Source organism: Rattus norvegicus, chromosome 1 (assembly GCF_021556685.1).
Source record: "Rattus norvegicus strain SHRSP/BbbUtx chromosome 1, alternate assembly SHRSP_T2T, whole genome shotgun sequence".
Classification (NCBI taxonomy): Eukaryota; Metazoa; Chordata; class Mammalia; order Rodentia; family Muridae; genus Rattus; species Rattus norvegicus.
Window position 1 is genome coordinate 98,030,747 of NC_141534.1, and position 27,971 is coordinate 98,058,717.

Below are 27,971 nucleotides of genomic sequence, written 5' to 3' on the forward strand. Positions count from 1 at the left end.
TAAACTTGAGAGGCTGAGCCCATGCCTCCTCTGGGTGTCTTTATTCTAGCTGGGATGTGAATACAGGTCAGAACAACATGGCGTCAGCATCAGAGCCCTTCCGCCTGCTTCAACAGGGGGAGGGTGCACAGAGGGGGCGGACAGCAGCTCCAGACCAGCTTCTCCCAAAAGCCTCGTGGTCCAAGTCCGGTGGTATGCACTCTGGGCAGGGAGGGGCAGGACCATGCAGTGCATAGGCGAGAAGGGACACGAAGTCAGGAGGGCCGCGGCTGGGCTTAATCTATTTTGGTGTCGCGCTGCAGCTTGATGAAGCCGATCAGTCCATTAGTGGAGGAGTCATGGGAGGTTACGGCAGAGCTGCCGTCCAGCTCTGGCTCAATTTTCTTGGCCAGCTGCTTCCCCAGCTCCACTCTGTGAGGGGGAGGGTGGAAGAGGAGGATGAGCCACATTCTAGAGACGATCCAAAAGCACAAGGGGGATCCCTCAGCAACTCACCCCCACTGGTCGAAGCTGTTGATGTCCCAGATGATGCCCTGAACGAAGATCTTGTGCTCATACATGGCTGCAGAGGAAACAACAGACAGTGCCTATGAGATCGAGCGTGTCTCTCTCTCTCTCTCTCTCTCTCTCTCTCTCCCCCCCCCCTTTTCCGACCCCCCGGCCCCCTCTCTTTCCTCATCCAGTGACCCCAAGCGAGCCAGCCCATCCTTCCCCTCCCCACTCACCAATCAGTGCTCCCAGAATGAAGGGTGTTAGCTTGGTAAACACAATTGAGTTGGTCGGCCGGTTTCCTTCAAAGACCTGCAGGAAACAAGAAACGTCCTCCGCGATGGGCAGAGGCTCGGGAGCACTCAGCCCTACATGAGGTGTCCATACACATCCGGCCCCTCAAGGCTCGGGAGTCTCTGCAGAAGAGGAGCTGGAAAGATTCTAAGAGCAAAGGTGGTGGATGACTTTAAGGAAACGGTGTCTTCCGGACCCAACAGAGCCAATGCACTTAGAAACTCAGACAGAATTCCACCACAGAGGAGGAAAAGCAGACAGGAAGTCCAGCCTATAAACTAGCTGCAAAATTAGCTGCTGGGAAAGGGGAAATGGGTTTTCTTCAAAACAGTGACACTAAATCTATGAACCCATTCCAGGACCAGACACACACCAAGGAACAGCACGGGTCAACAGAAAACAGACTCCATGGTTTTATAGTGTTGTTTTCAATAACTTCTTCTGCTTTTTCTGTCTGTCTGTCGGTCTGTGGTAGTTTGTCTGTGCTTGGCCCAGGGAGTGGCACTAGTAGGAGGTGACGCCTTGGAGTAGTTGTGGCCTTGTTGGCGTACGTGTGTCACTGTAGGCATGGGCTTTAAGAGCCTGGTTCTAGCTGCCTGGGAGCCAGTCTTCTGTTTGCCTTCAGAATCATAGAACTCTTAGCTCCTCCTACACCATGGCTGCCTACAGGCTGCCATGCTGTCCTCTTTGAAGATGATGCTGGGCTGAAGCTCTGAACCTGGGTCATGGTGTCTGTTCACAGCAGTAAAAATCTAACTAAAACACTATCTGTTAATCTAATCTATCTATCTATCTATCTATCTATCTATCTATCTATCCATCCATCTATCCATCCATCCACCCACACCTACCTACCTACCTACCTACTACCTATTTATAGGAAGAATATAAAGTTGGTTGGGTAGGTGGATCGGGGAGGAACTGAAAGAAGAGAAAATATTGCCAAAATATAGTGGGCAGGGGAGAAAGTCCCCAGGCTAATTCTGGTCTCCAAGCTTTTGAAGAGGAAGGCACTCCGCCCCAGAGAGTGGAACATTTACTCTGGGGAAACAGACCCTCCGGCTGTGTAGGACAAACAACCATGGACCCCTACCCTGACCCCTCGATGTCATCCCTCTAGCCCCTGGACGTCACCCTAAGGCTGAAGTTCAGGAGGAAGGCTGACCTTGTGTGGCAAGAGTTTCTCCAGTTCTTCTGGGCTCTTTCCGGCAGCCTGGAGCTCCTTCCTGGCCTCTTCTGGCGACTTCCCCTTCATCAGGGCCTCAGTCTGGGCCAAGAAGTTGGCCAGGAGGATCTGACAAGAGAGAGACACATAGTTACAGTAGCAAGCACCAACAGAGATGGGCCAGTCCACCTCTGTTTCAGCATGGTCCACTCACTGCCTAGCTCGGCTGGAGGAAGGAGGCCACATGGGATGACACAGGAGGGTGACAGTGAAAACTATTCATTTTTTTCTTCAGGGGATGGAATCCAAGTGCCCTCTACTAAGCTACAAGTCTATCCTTTCTTAAATTTGAGACAGGTTTTTGCTAAGTTACTCAGGCCGCCCTCAACTGGCAGATCCTCCTTCTCCATCTCCTGAACACCTACAATCACGGTGTACGCTACCTCATCAAGCTGCCTAATGGAATATTCAGTATGTAATAAGGGATCCTGCTAATGACCGTCTTTTAAGACTTTAAGAGGGAGAGGCATTGACTCCCTTTTCTAGTTGAATCAAGTCAATAGTGCTGTATCCCAGTACAGAGGACACACGCCTCGCAATCGATACCCTCACAAGGCCAAAGGAGAGGATTACCAAGTTCAAGGCCAGGCTGAGTTGCACTGTGTGACCCTGTTACAAAACGAAAGACACGGAGACACTCGGCCGCCAGTAAGGAACCAGAACACGGTCCTCAGAGAAGAAGGTTCTGCCTGAAACCTGAATGAACAAGTATTTTCCAAGTCTGGCTGTTTTCTAGGCTTTGACTTGTCAACCTGACTTAGCCTAAAGTCACCTGAAATGTGAGGGTCAATTGAGTCTGCCCAGTTCAGATTGGTCTGTGGGGGATTGTCATGATTGTTAATTGATACACGAAGCCCCAGCCCACTGTGGGCAGCACCATCCCTACGTAGGAGGTGCCTGACTGTACAAGAAAACTAGCTTAAGCATGAGCCCAAGAAGAAGCCAGCAAACAGGATTCACCCATGGTTTCTACTTGAAGTTCTTGCCCTTGCTTCTCCCAATCATGGACTGTGACCTGTAAGCCCCAGGGTTGCTGCTTTTGCTTATAGTCTTTTCTCACAGTAGCAGAGATGAAATTAATTCAGCTTCAATTTGGCCCATACTTCTACAAGATAGGAACCCAACTGGGCTTCTTCTTTTTTTTTTTCTTTCTTTTTTTCCAGAGCTGGGGACCGAACCCAGAGCCTAGCAAGCGCTCTACCACTGAGCTAAATCCCCAACCCCTCCAACCGGGCTTCTAGTTCTCTGGTTTCAAGGCAGTAAACTTGTAGTCATCTGCTATGGCAGTGAGAGACTTAATCTAGCTGCTGAGAGGGGCAGTTGCAGGAGGGCTTTCCCATGATCCTAAGAAGTACAAGAACTGTCCAGGCAGGCTTCTTACCTTGTGATGCAGACCATTCCGTATGGGGTGCTGGGTCTGAACAGGGATGAGGAAATCACAGGGTATCATCTTGGTGCCTGTTAAGAGCAAGGGGACAGTAGTCATCCATACAACCCTAAGCCCATGGAAGCTACCCAAGCAGCCGATAGGAAGCCACTACCCTAAGCGGGAGGTCCCTGCTGTCCCATCCTCATCCTGCCAGGCATCACATCAATTGCCCAGGACAGACGGGCCCTACCTTGGTGGATAAGCTGGTAGAATGCATGTTGACCGTTGGTCCCTGGCTCCCCCCACACAATGGGGCCTGTCTGGTAGTCAACCCGGGCTCCAGACTTGGTGATGTACTTTCCATTGGATTCCATGTCACCCTGTAATGAGGACAAAGGCTCAATTCTATACCTGTAAGATGTGCCTGTCACAAACTGCCTGGATCCTTCCTGGGGTGCCTTAATCAGCTTCATGGGGGGGACTCCTGTAAATGTGGGGCCTCAGTCTCCTGAGCTTTTTGTTGTTAAGACTACTATAAGGACCACGAGATGGACCTGGAGACAGGAGGAGGATCACTTTATTTGTCCTTCCTATAGGTGGCCTAAGGTAGCCCAGGAAGACGGCCCACTGCTCTCTTGACCCAGAAAATCATGTGAATTGAGAAGTCAAAACGTATTTACTTTTAGAACTGTGAAGATGCATGGAAGGTTGTTGCAGGATATTTGATCACACTGTGAGCCCCAAGATTGTGAAATTTACTGACAAAACATGTTCCTAGTTGTAGTGTGGCTTGGCTCTTGGCACACACTTTTAATCCCAAACTATGAAGGTAAAGTTAGTTTGTAGAAGGAAGCACCCATGTTTGAAAGCGATGTCTAGTTGAGTGGCAGACAAAGTGATGAATCAGAAATATTCGACAGGGGCTGGAGAGATTGCTCAGTGGTTAAGAGCACAGACTGCTCTCCCAGAGGTCCTGAGTTCAAATCCCAGCAACCACATGGCGGCTTACAACCATCTGTAATGGGGTCTGATGCCCTCTTCTGGTGTGTCTGAAGACAGCTACAGTGTACTCACATACATGAAATAAATAAATGTTAAAAAAAAAAAAAAGAAATATTCGACAGACTAGGATATGCCCAACTCTCATAAGAGAGAGGAAAAGAAAAGCTACTTGGAGACAGTGCAGAAAAGAGAAGGACGCAGTTTTACTGGGAGAGTTTTACAGAGACAGGTTACAGAGAGAACAAGCTAGACACAGGTGAAGACAGAACGAGCCAGAGCATGAGAAGGAGCCAGAGGATTAGAACGGATCGCCAGAGTCCATATGAGCTCAATGAGAGCAATTCAGTAAGAAACTGAGAGAAGCCAGACTGAAGCAGTCAGCCTGGAGAGGAGTTTGAGCTCCAACAGCTGAGTTGAATCAGCCAGCCAGAGCTCAGAAAGAACGAGGAAGGAGTGAGCTTTTTGAGCAGGAAGTTTCAGAGGCTGAAACATTCAAGGCCCAGATAAGATTGTGCGGAGGCTAGAAGCTTCCAGGACTAGGCCGAGGTTAGCAGGCGGAGGCAGTGAGACAATTACTCAGCCGAGTAAGCCACTCTAGTTCCAGGAGCTCCATTGAGCTCTGCTGGCCTCCATGGGCACCTTGCACCCATATGGCATTCAGTCACACAGAAACATACAAAGACGAGTTAAAGGAAAAGGAGAGAGGAGACTCTGAGCAGGTAGGTGTGCCCAGACCGAACAATAGGGCCGGTCACGGGATCAGAGGCCCCAAAGAGTGCTAATTTTTGTCACATGTGCTTACAAATACGGAAAGGTTTGGCTGTAAATTCTCTGGGACACATCCATCCAGGTGAACGAAGCACACCTGGGTCACAGCATAGGTCACGGGTCCTAGCTCACACCACCACCCAAAAACAGCAATGACAGAAGAGAGCCAAAGAGGAAGACACATGCCCACAACCAATCCAGGATGTGTCTGGCTTGGGCGCCTCTCACAGTGGTGAAATCCAGCTGATAACATGGGTGGAACAGGACTTGGGTACCAAGATGTGCCATGAACCCAGCAGCAGAGACAGATGAACCACAGCCATACCCAAGCACAAGGCAAGGCACTGGCACCTGCTACCCGACCCCCTGAAGCCCGTCCCAGAGGCTGGTACCTGCTGGAAATAGGCAGCAAAGCGGTGCATGTACTGGTCATAGGGCAGCATGGCGTGGGTCTCACAGCCGTAGAAGTTGATATACCAGATGCCCAGGAGAGCCAGCAGGACGGGGGCATTCTTATCCAGGGGCGTCTTCATGAAGTGCTGGTCCTGAAAGAACAGTAAGGTGAATGGGGCTGAGCAGCTGGCAGGGAGAGGAAGGATGGGCAGGACCCATACATCTCAGGTCACCCAAGCACTCACCATCCAGTGAGCCCCGGACAGCAGCTGTTCAAAGTGGTCAAAACCTGTGACACAAAAGCAGCGTCAGCACAAGTGCCACTCCCATATCCCTCCGGAGGTTGGCTATAGTTTCTTCTGGAACCAGGAAAAGTGGGACCCGGGAGAAGGGGCCCGAAGAAAGCCCTCTGTCTTCAGAGCTGGCCCCGAGCATGATATTGACCCTCCAGTTCCTTCTCCCAGTACTAAAAGATAAATGTTTGTAGGCAGGAGCACAGAGGCCAGAAGCCTGTGTGTGGGATATGCAAGGAATTCATGGCTCTGTCAACCTCACACTGCAGTGCTGCCCCCTGCAGGCGGCTCAGGAAAACTCACCCACATGCAGTGCGATGGAGAGTCCAATGGCTGACCACAGCGAGTAGCGGCCACCTACCCACTAGGAGAGAAGGAGAGGGCATTGAAGGAGGGTAGGCACACCCTACCCCTCCCTCCGGCCACACCTGTTCCAGCAAAGCCACTCTTCCATGGGTACAGCCTGTAGGGCTTGACCCAACACAACTCTTCTAGAGTCAGCAGCCCAGTGGTAGTGACTCTCCACACGACACCGATCAAAGCCATTGCCAGAGATGTTACCAGGGTTGGCCTTTTCTTCCTGGCAGACCAAAGGCCTCATACCTCTGTCATCCGTCAGCTCCTGTCTCCTCAGCACTGGCAGACAGACAGCTTTGCCTTCTCAGTGTTGACAGAGCCAGGGCTTCATACCTGTGCTTAAGCTGCCTCATCGTGACCTGTGGCAGTTCCTACTTCCTCAGTGCTGACAAAAGAGCTCCCAATCTGTGCTAAACTAAACCTGTTTCCTCAGACACCTTCTTCACAGACCTTCAGACGTGTTCGCAATGCCATCTCCTCAGACGCTGGCAGACCAAGCCCTCATACCTGTGCTACCTTATTGCCTCAGACACCGATCGGGAAATTTAGTACCTCTCATACCTGTGCCATGCCTCATCTCCTCAGATGCCAGCAAACCAAGCGCTCATACTTCTACTGAACTTACCTGTTGAAACACCGAGAGACCCAGGACTTATCCCCTCAGACACTAACAGACTCCAAACCACACACTTGTGTCTCCTCTGTCTCCTCAGGCCCCGACAGACCCAGAGCCTCATACCTGTGCCTCCCCTGTCTCCTCAGACACTGACAGAGCCTCATACCTATCCCACTCTGTCTCCTCAGAAATTGGTAGACCAGCGCCTCATTCCTGTGCCCGCCTTGTCTCCTGGGTCAAGGACAGACCCATTAACTCATGCCTATCTAACCTGTCTTTTAAGTCAGTAACAGACCCAGAACCTCACAGCGTTACTTACCATCTCCTAAGACACTGACAGACCAGAGCTCAGACCTCTACCTATCCTGTCTACTCATAAAAGGACAGATCCAGAATCCCAGCCCTGAACCTACCATGTCTTCTTGGTCATTGACACACCCAGATCTGTGCCCACTGCCACGTTGGTCCAGATTAGACACAGAGACTAATACTTTACCTATCGTGTCTCCTCACATACTGACAGACTCCATAGCCTTGTGCCTATGCGTACCTTGTCTGTTTCCTCAGCCACTGACAGACCCAGAGCCTCCTTCCCATCCACTGTCTACCTTGGATCTGAATAAACACTGTCATCCAGAGAAGCACTTCAGAGCAGCGTTTAGAATCCTGCGGCAGGAGTAGCCTTATACAACAGAGAATAAAAACAGGAAACAACAGGCGCTTTCAAGTCTCTCAGACACTGGACTAGAACGTCACTAGCTGTAAGGGAGAGGTGCTAGACCACATATCTGTCAGCTGTTTGGATGTATCTTCTGGAGGCCTGAGGTGAGAGGCTTCGAGGAAGCACAGCACAGTGTGTAATGTGAAGAAGGGTGAGAGACACGAAGCTGAAAGAGCTGCAGTCAGAGAGCTAGGAACGAATGAAGAAGAGAAACTCCCAAGGACCCTGAGGTTATCCTGAGATGATGACTGGGGTTTGAAGAGGGCCAACACAGGAAGTTCACACAGGCGGAACTGAAAGACTCAGGCTTCAGAAGAGCTTTGCTATAGTGACCATCTCACAGGCCTCATTAGGTGGTACATGGACTCTCAGATCTCGCCTAATGGACAGTTTTAGAATGGCGATCCAGTGGTCAGCAGCCCTGACTGACAAGTCAAGCTTCTGACCTTAGCTACCAATTCCAGGCAGGGTCTGACCCAAGCCCCTGAGCCCTCATACTGTACCATGAGTATCCCTAGGGCGACTCAGACTATACACTAAAGAGAAAGTGAGGCCAAAGACCACACACTAGCGACTGCAGACTAGGGAAAGACTCAGGCTAGGGGGCTACAGATCCCCAGGTCTCTGCCAACAGCCCCAAGCCTTACCTGGTGAGGACAGGTAGTGGACTGGCTTAGAGCATCCCACCTCCTCTATCTGACCTCTGACCTCCAGGTTGACCCAGACACACACATTGCCGTAACTGTTGTTTCACCTGCCCACCCACCTTTCTTCCCTCCCTGTGTTTTGTGTCAAGGTCTCATTGTGTAGCCAAGGTGGGCCTCAAACACTTGATCTTCCTGTCTAGCCTCCTGAGTATTAGGGTTAGAAGTATCTGCCTCCTAGCAAGCGCAAGGCCCTGGGTTCGGTCCCCAGCTCCGAAAAAAAGAAAAGAAAAAAAAAAAAAAAAAAAGAAGTATCTGCCTTGATGCCTTATGGTTTTGTTTACTGACTGGTGTGTCTGTGTGTGTATACGGAGGTCCCATTATTCTCTCCCCACCACATGGGGTGCAGTTCAGGTCACTGGATATCTGAACCTGCTGACCCATCTCACCAGCCCCATTATGGTTCTCTTACACAACTACGTCTGACCAACCCCTCAGGTCTGGCCAGCCACAAACGTATTCCCGGGCTAGGGTGCCCGACACATTTCACTTAATGAGTCTAAGGTACTTCTGTGTCTAAGCCCAGGTGATAAGGACACCTCTTCTTGGATCCAAAGATTGACAGGGAAGGCTAGGTAAACAGCAGCATGGATCAATTACCACAGCTTCACCTGGGAGGCCTGGCCCCACCTACCTGTAGCCAGCTCCATGGATATAGCCAGTGCTGCTGAACAATCTCGACCCTCTACCTAAGCCAACTGTCGCAGGTCCGTCTCCCTAAGAGTAAGTTGAGACTCCTTAACCTTGGCGGGGACCCAGCTCTATGCACTTTGTTGTGACTTCAGTGGTCTCCCAACAAGTCTAGCAGAGCTTCTCGTTCCAGCACCACCAATCCTGGCTCAACCACAGCACCAGCATCGAGCCTGGACTTCGCCAGTTAACAGCACCGTCCCAAAATGTGCAGTCCACCTGACCTACCTGACATGTGCTTCTACTGAGAGACTTACTCAGGCACACTTGGACCTTACCTCAAAGATGACACAACCCATCCAGAGCCAAGCTCCACAGACTGAATAATCCCAGGTGTTTACCTCTAGCTCCAAAGTCCTTGCTTGGAGGAGTCTATCTATATATGTATGCATGCTTACATTACGGTGTGCAAATAGTCTGACAGACCAACAGTACTTGTCTATTTTAGGGAAAGTGCTCTATGTCTGATTGAAGATGTCACTCCGACCCACTTGAATTTAGCCACGGCTCCTCCAGCTTCTCCACAAAGATCCAGGTACATCCTTATCTTTGCTGGAATCCTGTTACCAACTCAACCCTACCTACCCACGTTCAACTTGAACTTCTCCTCAAGACTACATCTGGCAGAGCACCTGTGAATGCTCACAGAGGCAATGCTGGGCCAGCTTGCCCACCTGTGTTCCATGATGGCGCCTTCTGATGTTGCACAGTGAGACAAATGTCCTTCCTCTTAGTTTGACCTTGGTTCTCCCGCCCTCACCTCCCAGGCCAGTTCTGTCTGCCTGTGTTTGATCTTAGCTCAATCCGCATCTGGAAGACCAGGTCCACCCATCTATGCTGGACCCTAAGTTCCTCAGACCACAAGCTTTACCTAACAGTATTTGAGCGTGTCTCTCCAGAGCATACCTGGCAGGTGACCTTACCTCAGCATGGCCCTGGCTTCTCAAATTACCTTGACCTTGACCACTCTTCTTCAGGCTCTACCGCCATCAAGACCCAGAGGCAACTCCTACCTTTGACTGAATCCAACACCTACCTGTGTTCAACGCCTCAGGCCTCAGTGGCCTAAACCTGGCAGATCAACTGTCTACTTCTGATGCTGGCCTCTCAGAGCAGATCTGATGATAAGTCAGTTCCACCTAAAGGAACTCACCTCCAGTCCTCACATTTAAACTGTATCCGACAGGCTGGGTGACACAGAACGCACCTTTAATCGCAGCACTTGGGAGGCAGGGGCAGGCAGATCTCTGAGCTCGCAGCCAGTCTGGTCTACAAAGCGAGTTCTAGCCTACAGATACACTCTGTACCTGGATCCTCTGCACGTCCTTGGTGAGTCAGGGGTGTCGCACACGATGTTGACCATGGTTCCAGACCATACCCAGAAGGCCAGAAAAACATGCCTCAGCTCACCGACCACACACCACACGGGCTAGCCCTACTGTACCTGTTCTGTGATCCTGGGCTTTCAGTTCTTCATGTGTACCTGGCCCTGAATGCATACTCCATCCACCTGACAGGCCAGCTCCACCGAGCTGACCTAATGCATTTTCTTCCCCAGGTTTGACTACGACTTCATATCTCACCAGCACAGCCAGTTTTGTGAACTCGGGTCTCCACGGACCCTCACGAACAAACTTATCTACCAACCTGCTAATCTCGCTCCAGATTGACACTCCCAAAAAGCCAACCTCGTGTCAGGGAAAGGTTCCGAAGGCCTTACCCAAGAAATTGGCCTCCACGTTCCCGTGCCTGGCCACACTTCAACTTTACCAGGTGAAGTTTCTTCACACACTGGGCATGACCATAACTGGAAAACGCAGAGACACCCACTCATGCCCCACCTCACGCCCCTAGTTCTCCTCTCAGACGTGCGTTCCACTCACCTTCATTTCCTCACACAGCCTCAAAGATCCGCTCTTCTTTGGCTCTGAGGCCTCACCTGACAGATTGGCTCTGCCTACTTTGCTCAGCCAGACTGACCCAGGAGAGGATTCACTGACTAACGGCAGTGTCTCACATCAACCAATCTCTCTACTGGCTCCACAGACGCGGTCACTGTGCTTAGCCAAATCCGGCAGACTTGAGGTTCGAGGTTGGGTTTAACCTCAGCAGCCTCTACTGTACCTCACCTAGAAGACCAGGAAGCCACCTCCTCTGTTAGCTTTACCGCACACGCTGCTTAGGACCTGGCTTCAGTGCTCTCTGGACGGATGCCACTCTCCATCCCTCGACTCCCACCAGGCCTGAGATCCCAAATCATCAACTACCTGTGCACTACCAGAACCGTTCAGCACCTGACCACACGGTTTTGGCCTGGTTTCAATCACAGCACTTCAGTCCCTATTGGTGAGGCTTAGCTCCACTTGTCCCCTCCCATTTCCTGTGATGCTGGGAGCTGGACCAAGCCAAGGAGCTCTGTCTCCCTCCCTGCAGCATCTGCTTGCCATGCTTGCCTTCTTACATGTGCCTGGCCTGGCTACTCTGTTCCAGAGGTAAACCCAGCCACTCACTTTTATCTGATCCCAGCACCGGAGACCTTAGCCATTACACCACATCAGAGCAGAGTCTACCATGTGCCAAATCTCAGGGTTTCCTGCTTCCCGAGTGTGACTTGGGCCTTGGCTATCATGTTCTCTCTGAAGACCATGGTCTCCCAACCCTTAAGTTTCATAAACCTCTTGAACTGCACGTAATGACGTAGTACCGCAAGTGTCCCTGCCTGTGTTCGACCTATCCCTGCCCCAGGCCTCACCTCTTAATGACCTGTCTACTCCTGCCCTCCTCACAACCGCACCCTACACACCTGATGACAGAGAGCAGCCTGGGACACCTCGGAAGAGCTGGCAAGGGCATTGAGGCCTGGGGTCACCTCATCCGAGCAGTCAGCTCACTACTATCCAATCCTCCCTTTGCAGAAGCTACTAGAGACCCCAATATGGGCACATTTGAGACCACCCAGCCTCTTCCTCCATGGCCAGGTCATGTCTTTTCACATGTCTTCAGACCTCGATTGCTAGACCCATTGTTTTTTGGTTGTTTAAAAACAAGATCTTACTACATAGCTCTGGCTAGCCCAGAACCCACTATGTAGCCCAAGCTGGCCTTCAACTTGTGATCCTGTCTCAAGCTCCTGAGAGTACAGAGATGGCATGACTAGCTTATGTCACAGCTGGACTCTCCTCATCCCACTGGCGCATACATCCTCGCTCCTTTTCAGACCGGATTCTAGCTCCTGAGACCTCAGCCATGACTGCACACACCTCAGAGACTCCATCATAGACATACCTGAGGAAAGATAAACTTTCGAATGTCAGTCTCAGACGCCAAAACCAGTTTTGTGATGTTGGACTCAGGCTGTTCCCGAGAGACTCTAAGCTCAGCAGCGTACCTGTGCTGGGCCCAGTCACCAGACACACCAGGCCATGTCAAGTCAGACTGCAGCACTCACACATACCTTACTGGACCGGACTTGAGGACTGGCCCTTCCCCCAGCCCTGCTCCTGGGCTCCACAGACATCACCACCTCTATCCACACCCCTTCTCATGCTGTTCTCTGTGGCCTGACCCACAACGTCTCCACTGCCAGCACTGCCAGCCCCGAATTCCTGCTACGTGTACCTAAATATCACTCTTTGTCCCTGCCCTCAAGACTCAAATGTCTCTGTCACATCCCATCAATTTTTCTGTATACTGGACAGTTACAAAGGACGTCCCACTTTGTTGGGCTCCCTGGCTAGCAGGGAACACCTGCTTCTCTCCTACCACCATTTGCTCAGGTGCCAAAGCTTAGGGAGGAAGGGCAAAGTCCCGCCTCCTTTACCATGCAGGAACAACTGTTAGAAGCCACAGTTTCCCACCAGGGATTTCTCGTCTGAACCACAGGATGTGTGCCAAGGATGGTAACAACTGGTCCACCTACAAAGGAGTTAACTCAGACACAGCAGACGGCACAGGGCGGCGGGGCACCATTCTCTCCTACAGATTAGACAACTGTGGCGGTCACACCTGTAATCTAGTACTTGGGAAGCCAAGGCAAGAGAATCACAAGTTCAAGACCAGTCTGTGCTACACTGTAAGCTATAGGTTAGCTTGGGCAAACATGGAGAGCCTTGTTTCAAAACTCCTTTAAAAGGGGAGAATGCCCACCTTCTTAAGTGTACCCCAGATATTTCACAGAGAACCCTCCTCTGCCCAGCCACAGCCACTGCCCTCACAGGACACGCACCACACCCACACAGCAGTCCTGCACTTAGTCTTCATAGCCCTTCCTCACAGCAGCGAGGCCAGTTCCTAGTCAAGCCTGGCCCAAGTCCACAGGACTGTCACCTACAGGGTGACCTGCACACAGGCCTCCAAAGTGGGGTTTGCTGTGCAAGCTGCTGAGACTCCAGGTCTACTGCCTCCTCCCTGCCCCCCACCCCCTCCAGCTGTCCCTGAGGTTTCTTCTCAGCCTACCAGGTCCAGGACCTGCCTTACCCTGCCCTTTGGCCTTTACAAACTGGGGCTGCAGCCTGGAGAAAGGTCAGGCCTGAGAATAACTCGCCTCAGCTAATCGAGAGAGCAGGGTGGCTCCGGTTACCTCACAGTGGGTACAGCTGGAAGGCACCCAGGGGAATATCGCTTCTCCTTGTAAACTAGGAACTTGCCCACAGAATGAGCCCTCTCTGAGGGTCTCTCTGACTTTCCGAAAGGGAGACGGACATGCAGCAAGTGCCCAATAAATGCTGACCTGACCTCATAGGCCCCTCCTGTTGGCTCAGCGGCCAAGACGCGGCAAAGGACACACCAAGCACACAGCACAAAGTGCCCGTACTTACATCCCAGAACTCGAACATGTTTTTAGGGTCAATTCCAAACTCCTTCACTTTGTCCTGGAACATACAAAGGAAGAGAGGTGAGGGAATATCTGTCAGGTTGGAGGAGCTGCAGGGAGGAAGGAACGACGAGCTCGGGACCCCACCTTCCTTCCAACCCCAGGGAGCAGGCTCTGAGTAGAGGGTAACACCCCAGATTGCTCACTCAGAAGTGCACACCAAGCTAGCTCCCCTCCGACACACCAGGGGTCGGTCCTGAGGCTACAGAACCTGGTGTGTAAGAACCGGAGATGTAGACCAACCGCACACCCTGTCCTCAGCATATGGCACTCAAACCCAGAGGCCATTCCCCAGGCCAGAAACAAAACCTGGATCACTACCCAGCCCCCCTCCTGAGGATGAGGCCACCCGAGAGATCCCTAAGGGGACAGTTCTTGTTCTCGGTGTCCAGGCCCTCAGCAGGCCAAGCCAAACGCCCTGTACCTATCCTCAGTGGAGATGCCCACTGACAGAATGAGCTCTGCTGGCAGAAGGCAGAGAAGACACAGAGTAGCAGCCCCATGATATCTGGCATTGGAGGTTGAGGCGGGAAGAAGGGAGGCAAAGGGTGTTCAGAAGGACCGAGGTGTCGGTGGTTCCCAGCTCTGCCTGGCACAGAACCACCACATGGCTGTGCTCGAGCCCACGGGGGCTGGGCTTCCTAGAGCAGACCTCACTCTGACCTGCGGGGCCATGCTGAGCGTCCCCCACCTCATACAGGCTCAAGGCCAGGCCAACTGTGAGACGGCAGACATGATCTGGGCTCTGACACCATTATTGTCACCTCGCATTGTCCTTTTAGCCAAACAAATCTGGGAGTGCTGGAGGGATGACGCGGCAGGTAAGAGCCGGCCCTGCCTGAGCTCCTGCACAGACACCAGGCAGCCCAGAAACAACTGTAACTCCAGTTCCAGGGGATCCTGCGCCCTCTTCTGGCCTCCGAGGGCATCCGCACTCACGCACGCCCATACCTACCCACCCCAACACATAAAATAAAAATAAATAATTACAAGAAAAAAGCCACGGCAATGTGGCAAATGCCTTAATCCCATCACTTAGGAGGCAAATGTGGGTGGCCCTCTGTGAGTTTGAGGATCTAATGCTTTCTTCTGACCTCTGTGGGTACCTGACATGCATGTGGTATGCAGACATACATGCAGAACATACGCATAAAGTAAAATAAATAAATCTTAAAAAAAAAAAAAAAAAGCTGATCAGTAGTGGCCTTTAATCCCAGCATTCGGAGGCAGAGGCAGGTGGATTTCTGTGAGTCTGAGGCCAGCATAGTTTATAGAGAAAGAAGTTCCATGAGAGCCAGGGTTATACGGAAAAGCCATCTCAAAAAAGGAAAAAGGAAAGAAAGCCAAAACAACAGTAACAAGAAAAAGCATAATCTGTTACCAGGCCTAACAGCTTTAGGGAGGAACGAGATTTCTGCACGTCTTATGTGGGCAGGGTGCGGGAGACCAGGGAGACCCATGCATCGGTCTGGCCTGGGAGGTAGGTGAGGACTTTATCCCACTGACTGCCTGTCCTTCCTCAGGATCACAGAGGCTGAACGGAGACGGTAGGAAAGGTCAATTGGCTTTCAGTGAGCCTTCTACATGAGCAGCCCAGCCATGATGCTGCCCGGAACCAGACACCTGAGCTTGGCGGATTCTGAGAGACAGAGATTTTCTCACGGCCCAGGCTTTCCCATGAGGGCATGTAGAACAAGCACTTACCGTGTTCGTAGACAGGGCAACAAAGTGCTTTGCAACTGCAGACGGCTACAAGAGACAGAAGCAGGTTATACCACTAAGGGTGGGGATCCCCCATCACTGGAGAAAACCAGATTCCACACAGGACTAACTATTCTCTCTCTTTGGCCCTGAGGCTATTAGAGGAACCCACAAAAGGTCAAGGTCAAGAGGGCAGGAAGATGGTGGCCCAGGACTATAATCCTAACACCACGGAGACTGAGGCTGGAGGGTTGCCATGAGCTCAAGACCAGCCTGGACAACATAGCCAAGACCCTGTCACAAACCAAAAAAAAGGTATATAAGGGCCACAATAGAGCCTGCCCATCCCCCCTCAAAGGCACACATGGCCAAAGAGTAAAATGACACCCAGTGTAAGTGGGTGTGGCTCCCGGGAGCAAAGATGACCCAAAGGCCAAGGGACTTAAAGAAAGGATCCTCAGTCACAATATGGAAACTATTGAAAATGAATGGAAGAAACAAAGGGCTCTTAGGCAGTGAGAACAGGTTCTGCTAATGCCAAAGCTCTGACGAAAGGAAGCCAGAAAGGCCTCCTCCTGTTTATACCTCAGCAAAAAGGGCTACTGAGGGAGGGGGAAGGAACACAGGACATGCACTGCATCTCCTACCAAACTTGGTCAGTGGGAGAACTCAGATTCCCCACCACCTCCAGGAGACCCCACCCACTCATATCCTTGGCCCCACCCACATCATTGGCCCCACCCACTCATATCCTTGGCCCCACCCACTCACATCCTTCGCAGCTTGGAGAAACCACTCTTTGGCAGTCTCTGCGTTGGTGATGGTCTCCTGGGTGGTGAAGGTCTGTAACGGAACATGTGGCAGTCAGTACAGTCCACGGTGGGCAGCAGAGGCCACACTGGCTACTGGTTAGCATATAGCAACACTCACTACAGGCATCTACAAGCAGACGTCACAGCAGTGCATCTAACAGCACCCTCTTATTACATCTATGCATGGAAGGGCCCCACTGCATCTCCCAGGGACGAGCTGAGTATACCTCAGCTTTCTCTAGTCCAGCCTCGGCTGGATCTCACAATTCAGAGGGAAATTCTACTTTTCAAGTTTATTACACTTATTCAGCATGTGTGTGTGTGTGTGTGTGTGTGTGTGTGTGTGTGTGTGTGTGTGTACAGGCATGAGAGTGCCACAGCACATGTGGTGGGGATGAGGAGACAACTTTCGGGGAATATTTCTGTCCTACCACATGGGACCCAGAATCAAGTCATCCGGCGTAATGGCGAAGCCCCTTTACCTGCTCTGAGCCATCTTACCGACCCTCAGGTGGACGTTTTATTATTTTGTGTGAATTAGGGTACATGAGGTATACAGGATAATAAATAAACCTTATCAAGGCAAGGCTCTGAAATCAGAAAGGCATGAACATGTCAGGTGTGGTGGTACAAGTCTGCAACCCCAGGGCTCAGGGGGCTGAAAGAGACCACATGCAGCTAGTAAAGACCCTGCCTCAAAACCCTGAAAAGGGAGGGTGGGGAAAAAAACTGAGGGAGAGAGAAGGGAATAGACAATCTGTTAAGAAAAAAATATCGGGGCTCAGGGGCTAAGAGCACTGACTGCTCTTCCAGAGGTCCTGAGTTCAATTCCCAGCAACCACATGAGGCTCACAACCATCTGTAACTTGCCCTCTTCTGGTGTGTAGGTGTACACACAGATGTAGCACTCATACACATAAAATAAATCAAGAAAGAAAGAAAGAAAGAAAGAAAGAAAGAAAGAGAGAAAGAAAGAGAGAGAGAAAGAAAGAGAGAAAGAAAGAGTGAGTAACCCAGTACTTAGGGAGGCAGAGGCAAGGCAGACCTCTGAGTTCTAAGACAACCAAGGCTACACAAACTGTCACAACTAGGGAAGGGAGGTGGGGGTAAGGGGGCTGTGGTAGGGTGAGGTAGTTTCAGACACATGTTGGTGACAAGGACCTGTCTGTAATGTACTTGAGCAGCTGAGGCAGGAATATTAAAAGTGGACTCCAGTGTGAATTCAAGGCTTGCCGAATAACCAAGAGAGCCTCAGTATAAAGGCTGGCCGTGTGGTCCAGTGTCAAGTACTGGTCGAGTTTGTGTGTCACCCTGAGGTCACACACATGCAGGCAAAGATCACATAAAGTAAGTGGGTATGCCCTGTGACAAGAATCCAGACTGAACAGCTTCAGTGTTTTATGAGGTAAACCTCGTTTGCTGCCAGACATGGAAACCATCTGAGGGCAGCTGTGCTAACCAGATCCACAAAGCGCCATTCACTCAGCATCCTTTCTGAGACTCCATTGCCCAGGGCAATCCACCCATCCTTCCCACCCCCACTGCCGTACCTTGGAGGCGATTATAAAGAGGGAAGACTCAGGGTTCAGGTTGGCCAATGTTTTGGCAATGTGGGTCCCATCAATGTTGGAGACAAACCAGACTCTGGGACCTCCTTTAGAGTAAGGCTTGAGAGCTTCAGTCACCATGAGGGGTCCCTGCAGGAAGAGAGGGCAAGGTTCTAGGGAGAGACCATTCCCAATCTTCACCCCATTCCAAGGTGAGCTGGGCGCTCCTTACCAGGTCGGAGCCTCCAATGCCGATGTTGATGATGTCCGTGATAGCTTTGCCGGTGTACCCTTTCCAGTCACCACTCCGGACCCGCTGTCACAGAACCAGATGTGATTAACCCAAATGCACAGCTCAAAATGTCACCCCTCCTGTGTTGTGTCCCTTTACCTATATGACAACTGCTAGGCCCTGTCAGGAGCCTCTGGAGGTCACAGAGCCAGATCCCTGTCACATTCTGTGACATGTTCTCCTGGCAGTGTGCTGCACACTGTTTAAACAGGCTCCAAGAGAAACGGCTTTCTTGCTCTAGACTCCCCAAGGTTTATTTCAAATGGCCTCCAAAAACTCCCTGTCCCAAGGCAGGCTGGCTTCCTGTGACAGAAAGGATGGCCCCTCCCCTGTTTATCTCATGGCATAAAAATGCTTGTACAGGGCTGGAGAGACAGCTCAGTTGTTAAGAGCAAGGGTTGCTCTTCCAGAGGGGCCCGGTTCAGTTTCCAGAACCCGTGTGGCAGTCCGCAACACCCGAAACTCTGGATCCCAGGATCTGATGATGTTTTCTGAGCTCCATCAGCACCACACACACATCTGGTGCACAGACGTGCCCACAAGCACTCACACACACGGACAGAAGGCTGAAATGTTCTGATCCTCTCGCACCCAGCCACTGTACCATAACTGCTTCTGCAGGGCTTCTGTCATTTCTGCTGGGTGTCCTAAGCGCCTGCATTGGTAACATTGCTTTTGCTTGTTCAGCCAACTGGCCCACTCCAGCCGCTCTGCGGGTGCTTACAGCATCCGATTCCATGACGTTCTGTTATCTGCTGTTCTTAACTTTCGCTTGCTACATACTTAATAAACCCGCTTACTCAAAGACCAAAAGCATGCGTGTTGTGAACCATTCTGTGTCTGAAAGCATTCCTGACCAGATGGCCTGTTAGGTCCTCACTGCCAAAGTGGAACTCACAGTGGTCTCACAGTGACACTTGGCCAGAGACCAACTCTTTTGACGGGTCTTGATGGGAGACAAGCCGACAGCCTCTACATAGACATCCAAATAAATGTGGGTCAAATCCTGGGCCTTGCACACACTCGGCAAGTACTCTACCACTGAGCTTAATCCACAGCCATTAGGGTCCAAGACAGAATCTTATGTATATAGTCCAGGCTGACCACGTACTGGCAATTCCCTGCTTCAGCCTCCTCATTGCTGAGATCATAATGTATGCTAGTAGGTGCAGCTGCTTCCAAATGATTCTTGCCTTCTTGGCACACACCCCCGTGTAGCACACTCCCACTGTGCTTAATAGTGCTGGCTTGTGGGGCTGGAGAGATGGCTCAGTGGTTAAGAGCACTGACTGATCTTCCAGAGGTCCTGAGTTCAATTCCCAGCAACCACATGGTGGCTCACAACCATCTGTAATGAGATCTGATGCCCTCTTCTGGTGTGTCTGAAGACAGCGACAGTGTCATCATATTAAATAAATAAATAAATCTTTAAAAAAAAAATAGTGCTGGCTTGTGTCCCTACAACGGTGCTGTAATGATGACCTAACGTGAACGGGAAGTTTGGTCACACAACCTCTGCTTTGCTCTATGACCTCCCTCCCCTGATCGATGTACTTTTATTATTGTGCATGACTGTTTGGCCTGCATGGATGCACATCTGTGTACCACATGTATACTATGCCTGTGGAGGCCAGAAGAGGGCATCAGGTGCCCCAGAGCTGTAGTCACAGAGGGTTGTGAGTTGCCATGTGGGTGCTGGGAACTGAATCCGGGTTCTCAGCAAGAGCAGCTAGCTCTCTTAACCACAGAAGCAGCATCTCTCCAGCCCTCTGATCTCTCTCTTCAAACAAGTCCAGCCACCATGCTGTCAGGACACTCAGCCCACATGGAAATGAACTGAGGTTTCCTTCCAACAGGCAGCACCAACTTGACATTCAGGGAGAATCTTCCAGAACTGATACCTTCAGAGAACCTCAACAGGGGCCAACACTCTGACTACACTGTTAAGCACAGAGCCCCCTGGACAAAAACAAGAACAACACAGGTAGAACTGCTCCCTGGCTTCTGACCCAGACATGCCATGTGAAACAGCTGTTGCTGCAAGCTGAGTTCTGGTGCGATTCCTACGATGATGGAGAACGGTGCAAGTCTCAGGACAGGGTCCTAGTGAAATATCTCAACAAGGAGCTGGAGAGGAGGGCTCAGCAGTTGAAAGCATCGGCTGCTCTTGCAGAGGACCCTGGTCCAACTGCCAGCATCCACATGGCAGCTCACCACCATCCGTAGCTCCAGCCCCAGGAAATTTACACCCTCTACTCGCCTCAGGGGGCACTGTATGTTAACACATAAATAAGATAAACAAACTGTGTCCGTGGTAGCTTACACCACGTGGGAGGCTGGACTGTCATGAGGCTAGGACCACTGTGCCTCTAAACAAACTGACAGAAGCTTTAAGAGTAAGTGAAACCCTAAAACCGATTAGACACCCCTGAGGAGGCTGCTGGCATGGGTTTAAAGAAATGGTGGGAATACTCTGGGGACCTTTACCTACGGGGATGCCTTAGCCTTTATTTTTAAGATTTATTTATTTACTGCATATGAGCACCACACTGTAGCTGTCGTCAGACACACCAGAAGAGGGCATCAGATCCCATTACAAATGGTTGTGAGTCACCATGTGGGTGCTGGGAATTGAACTCAGGACCTCTGGAAGAGCAGCCAGTGCTCTTAACCTCTGAGCTGTCTCTCCAGCCCCCTTGTCCGGCCTTGATAGGAGGGTATGTTCCCAGTCATAGTATAGCCTGCTGTACTATGTTTGGCTGATGTCCCTGGGAGGATGCTCTTTTCTGAGGGGAGGCAGAGGAGGAAAGGTGGGTCTGGGGGAGAGGGGAGGTGTCCAGAATAGACTAGGGGAGAGGAGAGAGGGGCAGTGCAGACAGAATGTAATATATGAGAAGAATAAAAAAAAAGGAAAGGCAGGAAATATTGCTGCAAATTGTAGGGCATTTCGTAGGCCAGGTTTAAAGTGTACACCTGTAATCCCAGCACTCAGGAGGCAGAGACAGTCAGATCTCTGTGAGTTCCAGGCCAGCTTGGTCTACAAAGTGGGTTCCAGAATAACCAGGGCTACAGAGAGAAACCCTGTCTCAAAAAAACCAAGAAAAAAAATATTTGAAGCCAAAATCTTCAGAGAGGTAAGGTAGATATACACAAATGTTCAGTCAAACACAAGGAGGTTCCCAAGTGGCATCATTGTCCCATCTCAGTGGGCTCAGAAGCAAAACCACAAAGGAGTTTATCTTGGACCAGTGACATGAACGGTGTTGAGCGCTTGCCACCAACCAAGCCTGACCTCCTGAGTTCATTCCCTGGGAATCACATGGTGCATGAGAACGGATTCCCACGAGCTGTACTCTGACCTTCACATGCACTGTGGCACGTGTATTTGGAGTACAAATAAATACATGTGAGAATATCAGGTTTATAGACACACACACACACACACACACACACACGCACACACACCGCTCTCACAGTGAAGGAATCCGTGCATGCAGCTACTGTCTGACAGCCCCACGTAAGCTTCTTATGGAGTCTTTTAAGATGCATTAAGCTTTTATAAGAACCAGTGTCTGAAACTGTATCTTCTTGAACCCAACGAAGCTAAGCAAAGCAGACATACTAGATAGAGACCTTTAGACATCCATATTTCCACGGATAGTAGGAGGCTGAGAAAACCAGGCAGTTGTAGGCACAGGCTATATTTTACCAGGAAAAAAAAAATGAGTTTCAGGAAGCCAAGGGCCTTAAAGACTCATTCCCAAGCCGTGAGAATGGACTGTCAAGCCATGTCCTGTTTGCTGAATTACAGAACTGCATGAACCAGCTAGGCATGGTGCTGCCTGCCGCCTACATTTCTGGCACTCAGGAAGGAGATGAGGGCAGGGTGGCCAGGTGTCTCTACACCTCATCTTCAAATGTGAGATGGTACTTCAGAGGTGCGTGAAAGGAAACATGCTGTGTATACAGGCATCTGGCTTAGTTGACCCTATGCCTCTGTCTGCTACTGTAATGGGTTATATAAGGAAGGCCTCCAGAGAAAGTGAGTGGAACTTTGTCTGCTTTTTTTAAAAAATATTTATTTATTATAAATATGAGTACACTGTTGCTGTCTTCAGACACACCAGAAGAGGGCATCAGATCCCATTACAGATGGTTGTGAGCCACCATGTGGTTGCTGGGAATTGAACTCAGGACCTCTGGAAGAGCAGTCAGTGCTCTTAACCACTGAGCCATCTCTCCAGCCCCCTTGTCTGCTTTTTTGAGTCAGGTTCTAACCCTAACCTCAGGATGGCCTTGAACCCAGGACAACCCTTCTGCTTCAGCCTCCCAAGTGCTAACATTATAGATGCAAGCCACCACTCAGATTTTTTTTAATATTATTCTTTTTTAAAAAGATTTATTTATTTTATGTATGTGAGTACACTGTCGCTGTCTTCAGATACACCAGAAGAAGGCATTGGATCCCATTACAGATGGTTGTGAGCCACCATGTGGTTGCTGGGAATTGAACTCAGGACTTCTGGGAGAGTAGTCACTCTTAACCACTGAGCCATCTCTCCAGCCCCATCATGTGACATTTTGATACATGGATTTAAGTAAGAATCAGGTCAGAGTAACTGGGATATCCATTGTTTCAAACAGTTATCACTTCTCAAGTGCTAGCCTGTCACATGCCAGGCTCGCTGGCCCTGACCTCTGACTCTCCTGCCTCAGCTTTCCCACCGCTGGGATCAGCAGCACTCTGCCTGACTGTACTGTTTACTTTTGAGAGGACCGGTCACAGGAAGTAGGTTCCTCACTGGGATCTCCTGCTTTGTGTGCCTTTTCACTGGGCTTTTTGCTTTGAGACAGGGTCTCCCACACAGCCCAGGCTGGCCCAGGACTGGTAAGTCTTCCTACTCCAGGTCCCCTGTGCTAGGATTACAGGCATGATCCACCACACCCAAGCTGTGCATTTTGAACTAAAAATACCTGGTCAGTCTAGAGTCAGCAATCCAACAGCCAGGTTTAAGGCGTTGTCATCCTGCAACAGCACGGGAGGGGACTAACCAGCGTGCCTGGGCTCACACGGCACGGTCAGAGCCTCCTACTCTGCCACACAGAGCCAGGAATGCCCTTCACACTCAAAACATCAGGGACATTCTGAAACCCAGAGTCCCACCGGGGGTTTCTGGCTTTCCTCTTCCCAGGAAGCCCTATAGGCAGGCGTCACCAGGCCTTTAAGATAAAGCTCTTATTTTCAGGTTTGAAAATGGCTCTTGGCCAAGGCAAGTCGACTTTGACCAGCCACACATGGGAGCTTTCAGGCACAAGTCCAGAATGCTTACAGCCGACCAGATGATCACTCTCTGAGCATGCCTAGCCCATACAGACACACACACACACACACGCCCACACCACACACACACACGCCCACAGTGCCCACGAATCACCCCTGTACTCCAGACTTGATAAGATCTGCTAGCCGACCCTTGCAGGGTTACCCCAGGAATACACACTGAGGACGCAAAGGTTTATGAAGGTTAAGTTAGCTGGTCTCTAAGGCAACCAATCCTGCCTCCCACCCCCAACCCCATATACATAGATCGTGTGGGAAGCCGGCAGGTCACGATATAATAGGTCTTTAATCCCAGAACTAGGAAAGCAGAGGCAGGCAGATCTCTGTGAGTCCGAGGTCGGTCTGGTCTACATAGGCCAGTCCCAGGCTAGTCAGGGTTACACAGTCCTGCTAGGACGGACTGACAGAAGGGAGGGAGGAAAACAAGGGGGTCTGAGTGTAGTGTGGTTATGTGCTTTAGTATGGACCTGGGACAAGCTTTACACTTTATCCTGCACATAAACCGTGGGGAGGGAAGTGTAGCTCAGCTGGTAGCTTGCTTTCCTACTGCATAAAGCCTCAAGTTTGACAACCCCCACCCACCGCTCGCTCCCAGCATGTGACAGGCCATGGTGGTGCACACCTATAGTCCAGACCTGGGGGATGAAGAGAGTGTGCTCATTCTGAGAAGAGCTGAGGGGAATTCAGTTCTCAGCAGAGAGATGGCAGGGTCAGCCACCACACAGGTCACCCCTGCCTGAGGCTGCTACACGTCCTAAGTCCTGCCTCTAAGGAGATCAGCAGGGTCAGACTCCGGAACACACATCGAGGCTAGCATTTGCTCACCTGGCAGAAAGACTTCATCTTGTCCAGCACCTTGTTGACCTCTGGCATCACGTCTTTGCCGTCCATCATGATGGATCTGTTGGACCGGTTCCGAAGGGCCACGTGCAGCACCGCCCGGTCCTAGAAAAGGTCAGAGAATGAGGAGCACCACAGACCCTAGAGCTCAAGTGGTCCCAGATGGGGTAAATACAGCATAAATCGGCCCTCTGCACAGGACAAGCTAGTCTAGGCATCCACTAACATCGCTGTCAGATGTACAGAGAGCCCGGGAGGGAAAGCCATTCTGTGACCCCTGTATGAAGCAGATACAGCAGGACCTGAACTAAAGACAACCCCTAAGGGCTGGAGGGACCCCAAGGCACGAAAGGCCTGACTGAAGAGAACGATGTACCGTGCTGGTGCCGCCGACACAGACCAGAGATGGGTAATAATCTCTGTCAGCCATAAACTAACTCGGCCCTCCTGAGGAAGAGAGCTTCTTGTTTCTGGCACCTTCTAAAAATGTCCCAAGGCCTCAGGATGTGAAGCAAGACAGGCAGCAGAAAGCTTTCCTCACCAAACAGCCTCACAACTGCCACAAACTAAACCGGAACAGACGTCTGCTGTGACAGGTGCCAAGCAGCTCACCTGGCCACGAGGGCAAAAGGGCCCAGGCAGCTAAAGACAATAGCAGCCTTGGAAGGAAGCAGGTATAAAGGTCCCAGATGGTCAGGAAACCGACTTCAATCTCCGTGTGTGGGATGGTCCGAGGCCACCCCACCTACCCTATATCTCCTTCCCATATTCCTTAAGCAAATGCACAACACCCTTCCCCCTCAGAGGAAGCCCTCTTTGACTGTGGCCTCCCTTATATCACACAAGCCCAGCTGTGCAAGATCAGCTGCTTCTTTTTTTTTTTTTTTTTTTTTTTTTGGTTCTTTTTTTCGGAGCTGGGGACCGAACCCAGGGCCTTGCGCTTCCTAGGTAAGCGCTCTACCACTGAGCTAAATCCCCAGCCCCAGATCAGCTGCTTCTAACTGCACCCCTGACCTCTAAGCCTTAGACTCCTCACATGTAAAAGAAAACCCAGGGTAAAGAGATAGCTCAGCGGGTAAGAGCACACACTTGCCAGGTAGCGGCGCGCGCCTTTAGTCCCAGCACTCAGGAAGCAGAGGCAGGAAGATCTCTCTGAGTTCGAGGCCAGCCTGATCTACTGAGTGAATTCCAGGACAGTCAGGGCTACACAGAGAAACTGTGTCAAAAACCAACCAACCAACCAACCGAACAAACAAACAAACAAAAAAGAGCACATATAACCCTTCCAAAAGGGCAGAGTTGGAGTCCCAGTGCACACACAGACTGGGTGGCTCCCAACCATTTCTAACTCCAGTTCTGGGAGAACCTGACAGCTCTGTAGGCACCTGTACTCATGTACACACACCCACACACTCATAACTAAAAGAAAAAAAGTGGGCTGCAGAGACGGCTCAGCTGTTAAGAGCACTGCTCTTCCAGAGGTCCTGAGTTCAAATCCCAGCAACCACATGGTGGCTCACAACCATCTGTAATGGGATCTGATGCTCTCTTCTGGTGTGTCTGAAGACAGCCAACAGTGTACTCATATATAATAAGTAAATAAACCTTTAAAAAAAAGTAGACACTGATTTTTCTTTGTTTTCTTTTGGGGGGAGGTGCAAGGGCAGAGGGCGGATATGAAGGGACAGGGAAATTAGTAGGATTAGGATGCACGATGTGAATCAAAAAAAAATTTAAAAAACAGAAAAACAAAGTGGGGTGGAATTCAGATCATTCAATGAAATAATAACTTCTAGAAAAAAAAATCAACACGGAGAATTCTCAGTGTAGAATGTTTACTATGCCTGCAGGCTTCCACACCAAGTCAGGGCCAGGATTTTCCAACCCTCGCCTCTTATTTACTGCCAAGGAAACCAAGGGCTCTGGTGACAGGATTCTCGTCAATAATACAAGCAGCAAGGATCCACCAGGGTATCGAGGCTGAAGTTTTCCAAGAAAATGTCTCAGCAAGTCTTAAGCAAATCCCTCCCTTCAGGCTGGGTTGTGCCCCTCCCTGGACACCAGGAACTGTGCCAATTCGCTCGCCAAGTCCAGGCTGCCAGTCTCAGAGAAGCCACGCCCCAAACCTCTGCAACCCCCTCCCCCCACGGTAAAGCCTTGAGCACCTCCAGGAGGCAAAAGCATTGCTTAAGAGTAAGGGTGAGGACACGGGGTGATGCTGATAACGGTCTCATGCTCAAAGGGAAGGAAGAGGCCTCGGGTGGGGACCTGCTCACCTCGGTGGAGTTGATCTTCAAACCACTGAACATGTTGTCCCGCGCGGCCTCCACGCCTCTGGACTTGGCCTAGGAAGAGAAGCCATTGAGGTCTTGTGTCCCAACCTCACTGGCTATCATGGCAAGTCCAACCCCACCGGCCACCGCCAGTGAGGATGACAGATTTCATAGCCAGATTCCTTTTCCACTGCCTTCTGCTCAAACGGTGGGGCCTGGAGATCCCTGGGATACCTCTCCACGCCTAGACCTACCCAGAACCCAAAACAAACCCAGGCCCTCACACCCAAACCAGACATCACAGTTCCCCAATCAGAAGATTACCAGGTCCACCAGCATGTGCAACACCTCCTTGTTCACAAGGTTCTTGGAGTAATCCAACAGAATATGTCCATGGTTGGTGTTGAGGTTCAAGCTGCAGGAAGATGCAAAAGCTGCTGGTCACACCCCAGCGACAGTGCCCGGCTGGCCACAAAGGCTGACCAGTATAGTGTAGGAAGCCATGCCACAGAAACAAGATGTAAACAGATCCTGAGGCAGGAGCATGGCTTAAATGGAGGAAGGTGCAGCTACCCTGCAGAACCGCAGAGCTTCCCCCTTCAAGCTCCATGTCTCAAACTTACTAGAGAACACCCATGGAGAGGTATCAGGGACTTCGAGTGAGGAACCACAGGTGGTCATCCCGTGTCCCTCTCCTCCCGGCATCAGTGACAAGGCACGCAGGGATGCATCATGTTTAAGATTTCTTCCGCCCTCCCTTCTATTTCGCAGTTGTTCACAGGTCTCTCTGGCCTCTGCATCGTGCCTCCTCCGCTCTATTTTTACACCGTGGCTCCCAGGAAATCTCAGCCTACCCACCCTGCCCGACCAAAGCCCCCTAGGAACAGGTGGGAGGAGACAGCTCTCTCGTGCCTGTCGCGCCAGCAACGGCTCCTCCTCCTCACGGGTGGTTAGAAATCCCTATTCAAATGGCTGAGACTGAGAGGCGGGGGCGAGGGGGTCCCCAAGGAGGAGCCGATTCCTTCTAATGACTAAGCAGCCTCGGCCCTCTGGCTAGCACGCGGGTCCCAAGTACCCACTCCAAGGAGGCATCAAGGACAAAGTGCGGCCCCAGTCTGGGCCCTGCGGGGCGGCTGGGGGTCCCCGGGAGCCCAGGCTCCGTGCGTGCACCTGAAGTGGTTGAAGCGCTCCGGATCTGCCTCAAAAAGTTCGCGCAGCTTGAGGTTGGCAGAGTTCGCCCGGTGCCACTCCAGCAGCTTCTGGAACTCCGGGTTCCGGGTGAGCGCAGCCATGGCGGGACCCGAGAAGTACACGGAGCAGTACGTGCACGGAAGAGGAAGGAAAGAGGAGCGGCAGCGCGCAGCAAGTCAG

General features: G+C 51.1%; 1 protein-coding gene across 2 annotated transcripts; it reads right to left on the reverse strand.

The window, feature by feature from the left end:
* Gpi (glucose-6-phosphate isomerase) lies at positions 1-27,969 on the reverse strand. 2 transcript variants are annotated; one of them, XM_087653864.1, is made up of 18 exons: positions 27,771-27,969; positions 26,925-27,015; positions 25,320-26,672; positions 24,313-25,192; positions 18,087-18,170; positions 17,858-18,004; positions 16,267-16,338; positions 15,499-15,543; positions 13,739-13,792; positions 6,137-6,197; positions 5,786-5,829; positions 5,540-5,692; positions 3,628-3,757; positions 3,390-3,466; positions 1,949-2,077; positions 726-801; positions 496-562; positions 1-411 (listed from the first exon to the last, which is right to left on the reverse strand). In XM_087653864.1, the coding sequence occupies exons 4-18, from the start codon at positions 24,379-24,381 to the stop codon at positions 276-278; spliced, it is 1,344 nt and encodes a 447-aa protein (XP_087509990.1). In that variant the 5' UTR covers positions 24,382-25,192; positions 25,320-26,672; positions 26,925-27,015; positions 27,771-27,969; the 3' UTR covers positions 1-275.
* Positions 27,970-27,971: the final 2 nt, after the last annotated feature.

What these genes read in the sequence shown, in the direction of transcription:
- Gpi (XM_087653864.1), bottom strand. Translation starts at nt 24,381, where the DNA reads ATGATGGACGGCAAAGACGTGATGCCAGAGGTCAACAAGGTGCTGGAC. An exon ending in TGTCCGGGGCTCACTGGATG is followed by an intron (nt 5,693 to 5,785) that starts GTGAGTGCTTGG and finishes CTGTTCTTTCAG; the next exon opens with GACCAGCACTTCATGAAGAC. An exon ending in AACAGCTTCGACCAGTGGGG is followed by an intron (nt 412 to 495) that starts GTGAGTTGCTGA and finishes TCCCCCTCACAG; the next exon opens with AGTGGAGCTGGGGAAGCAGC.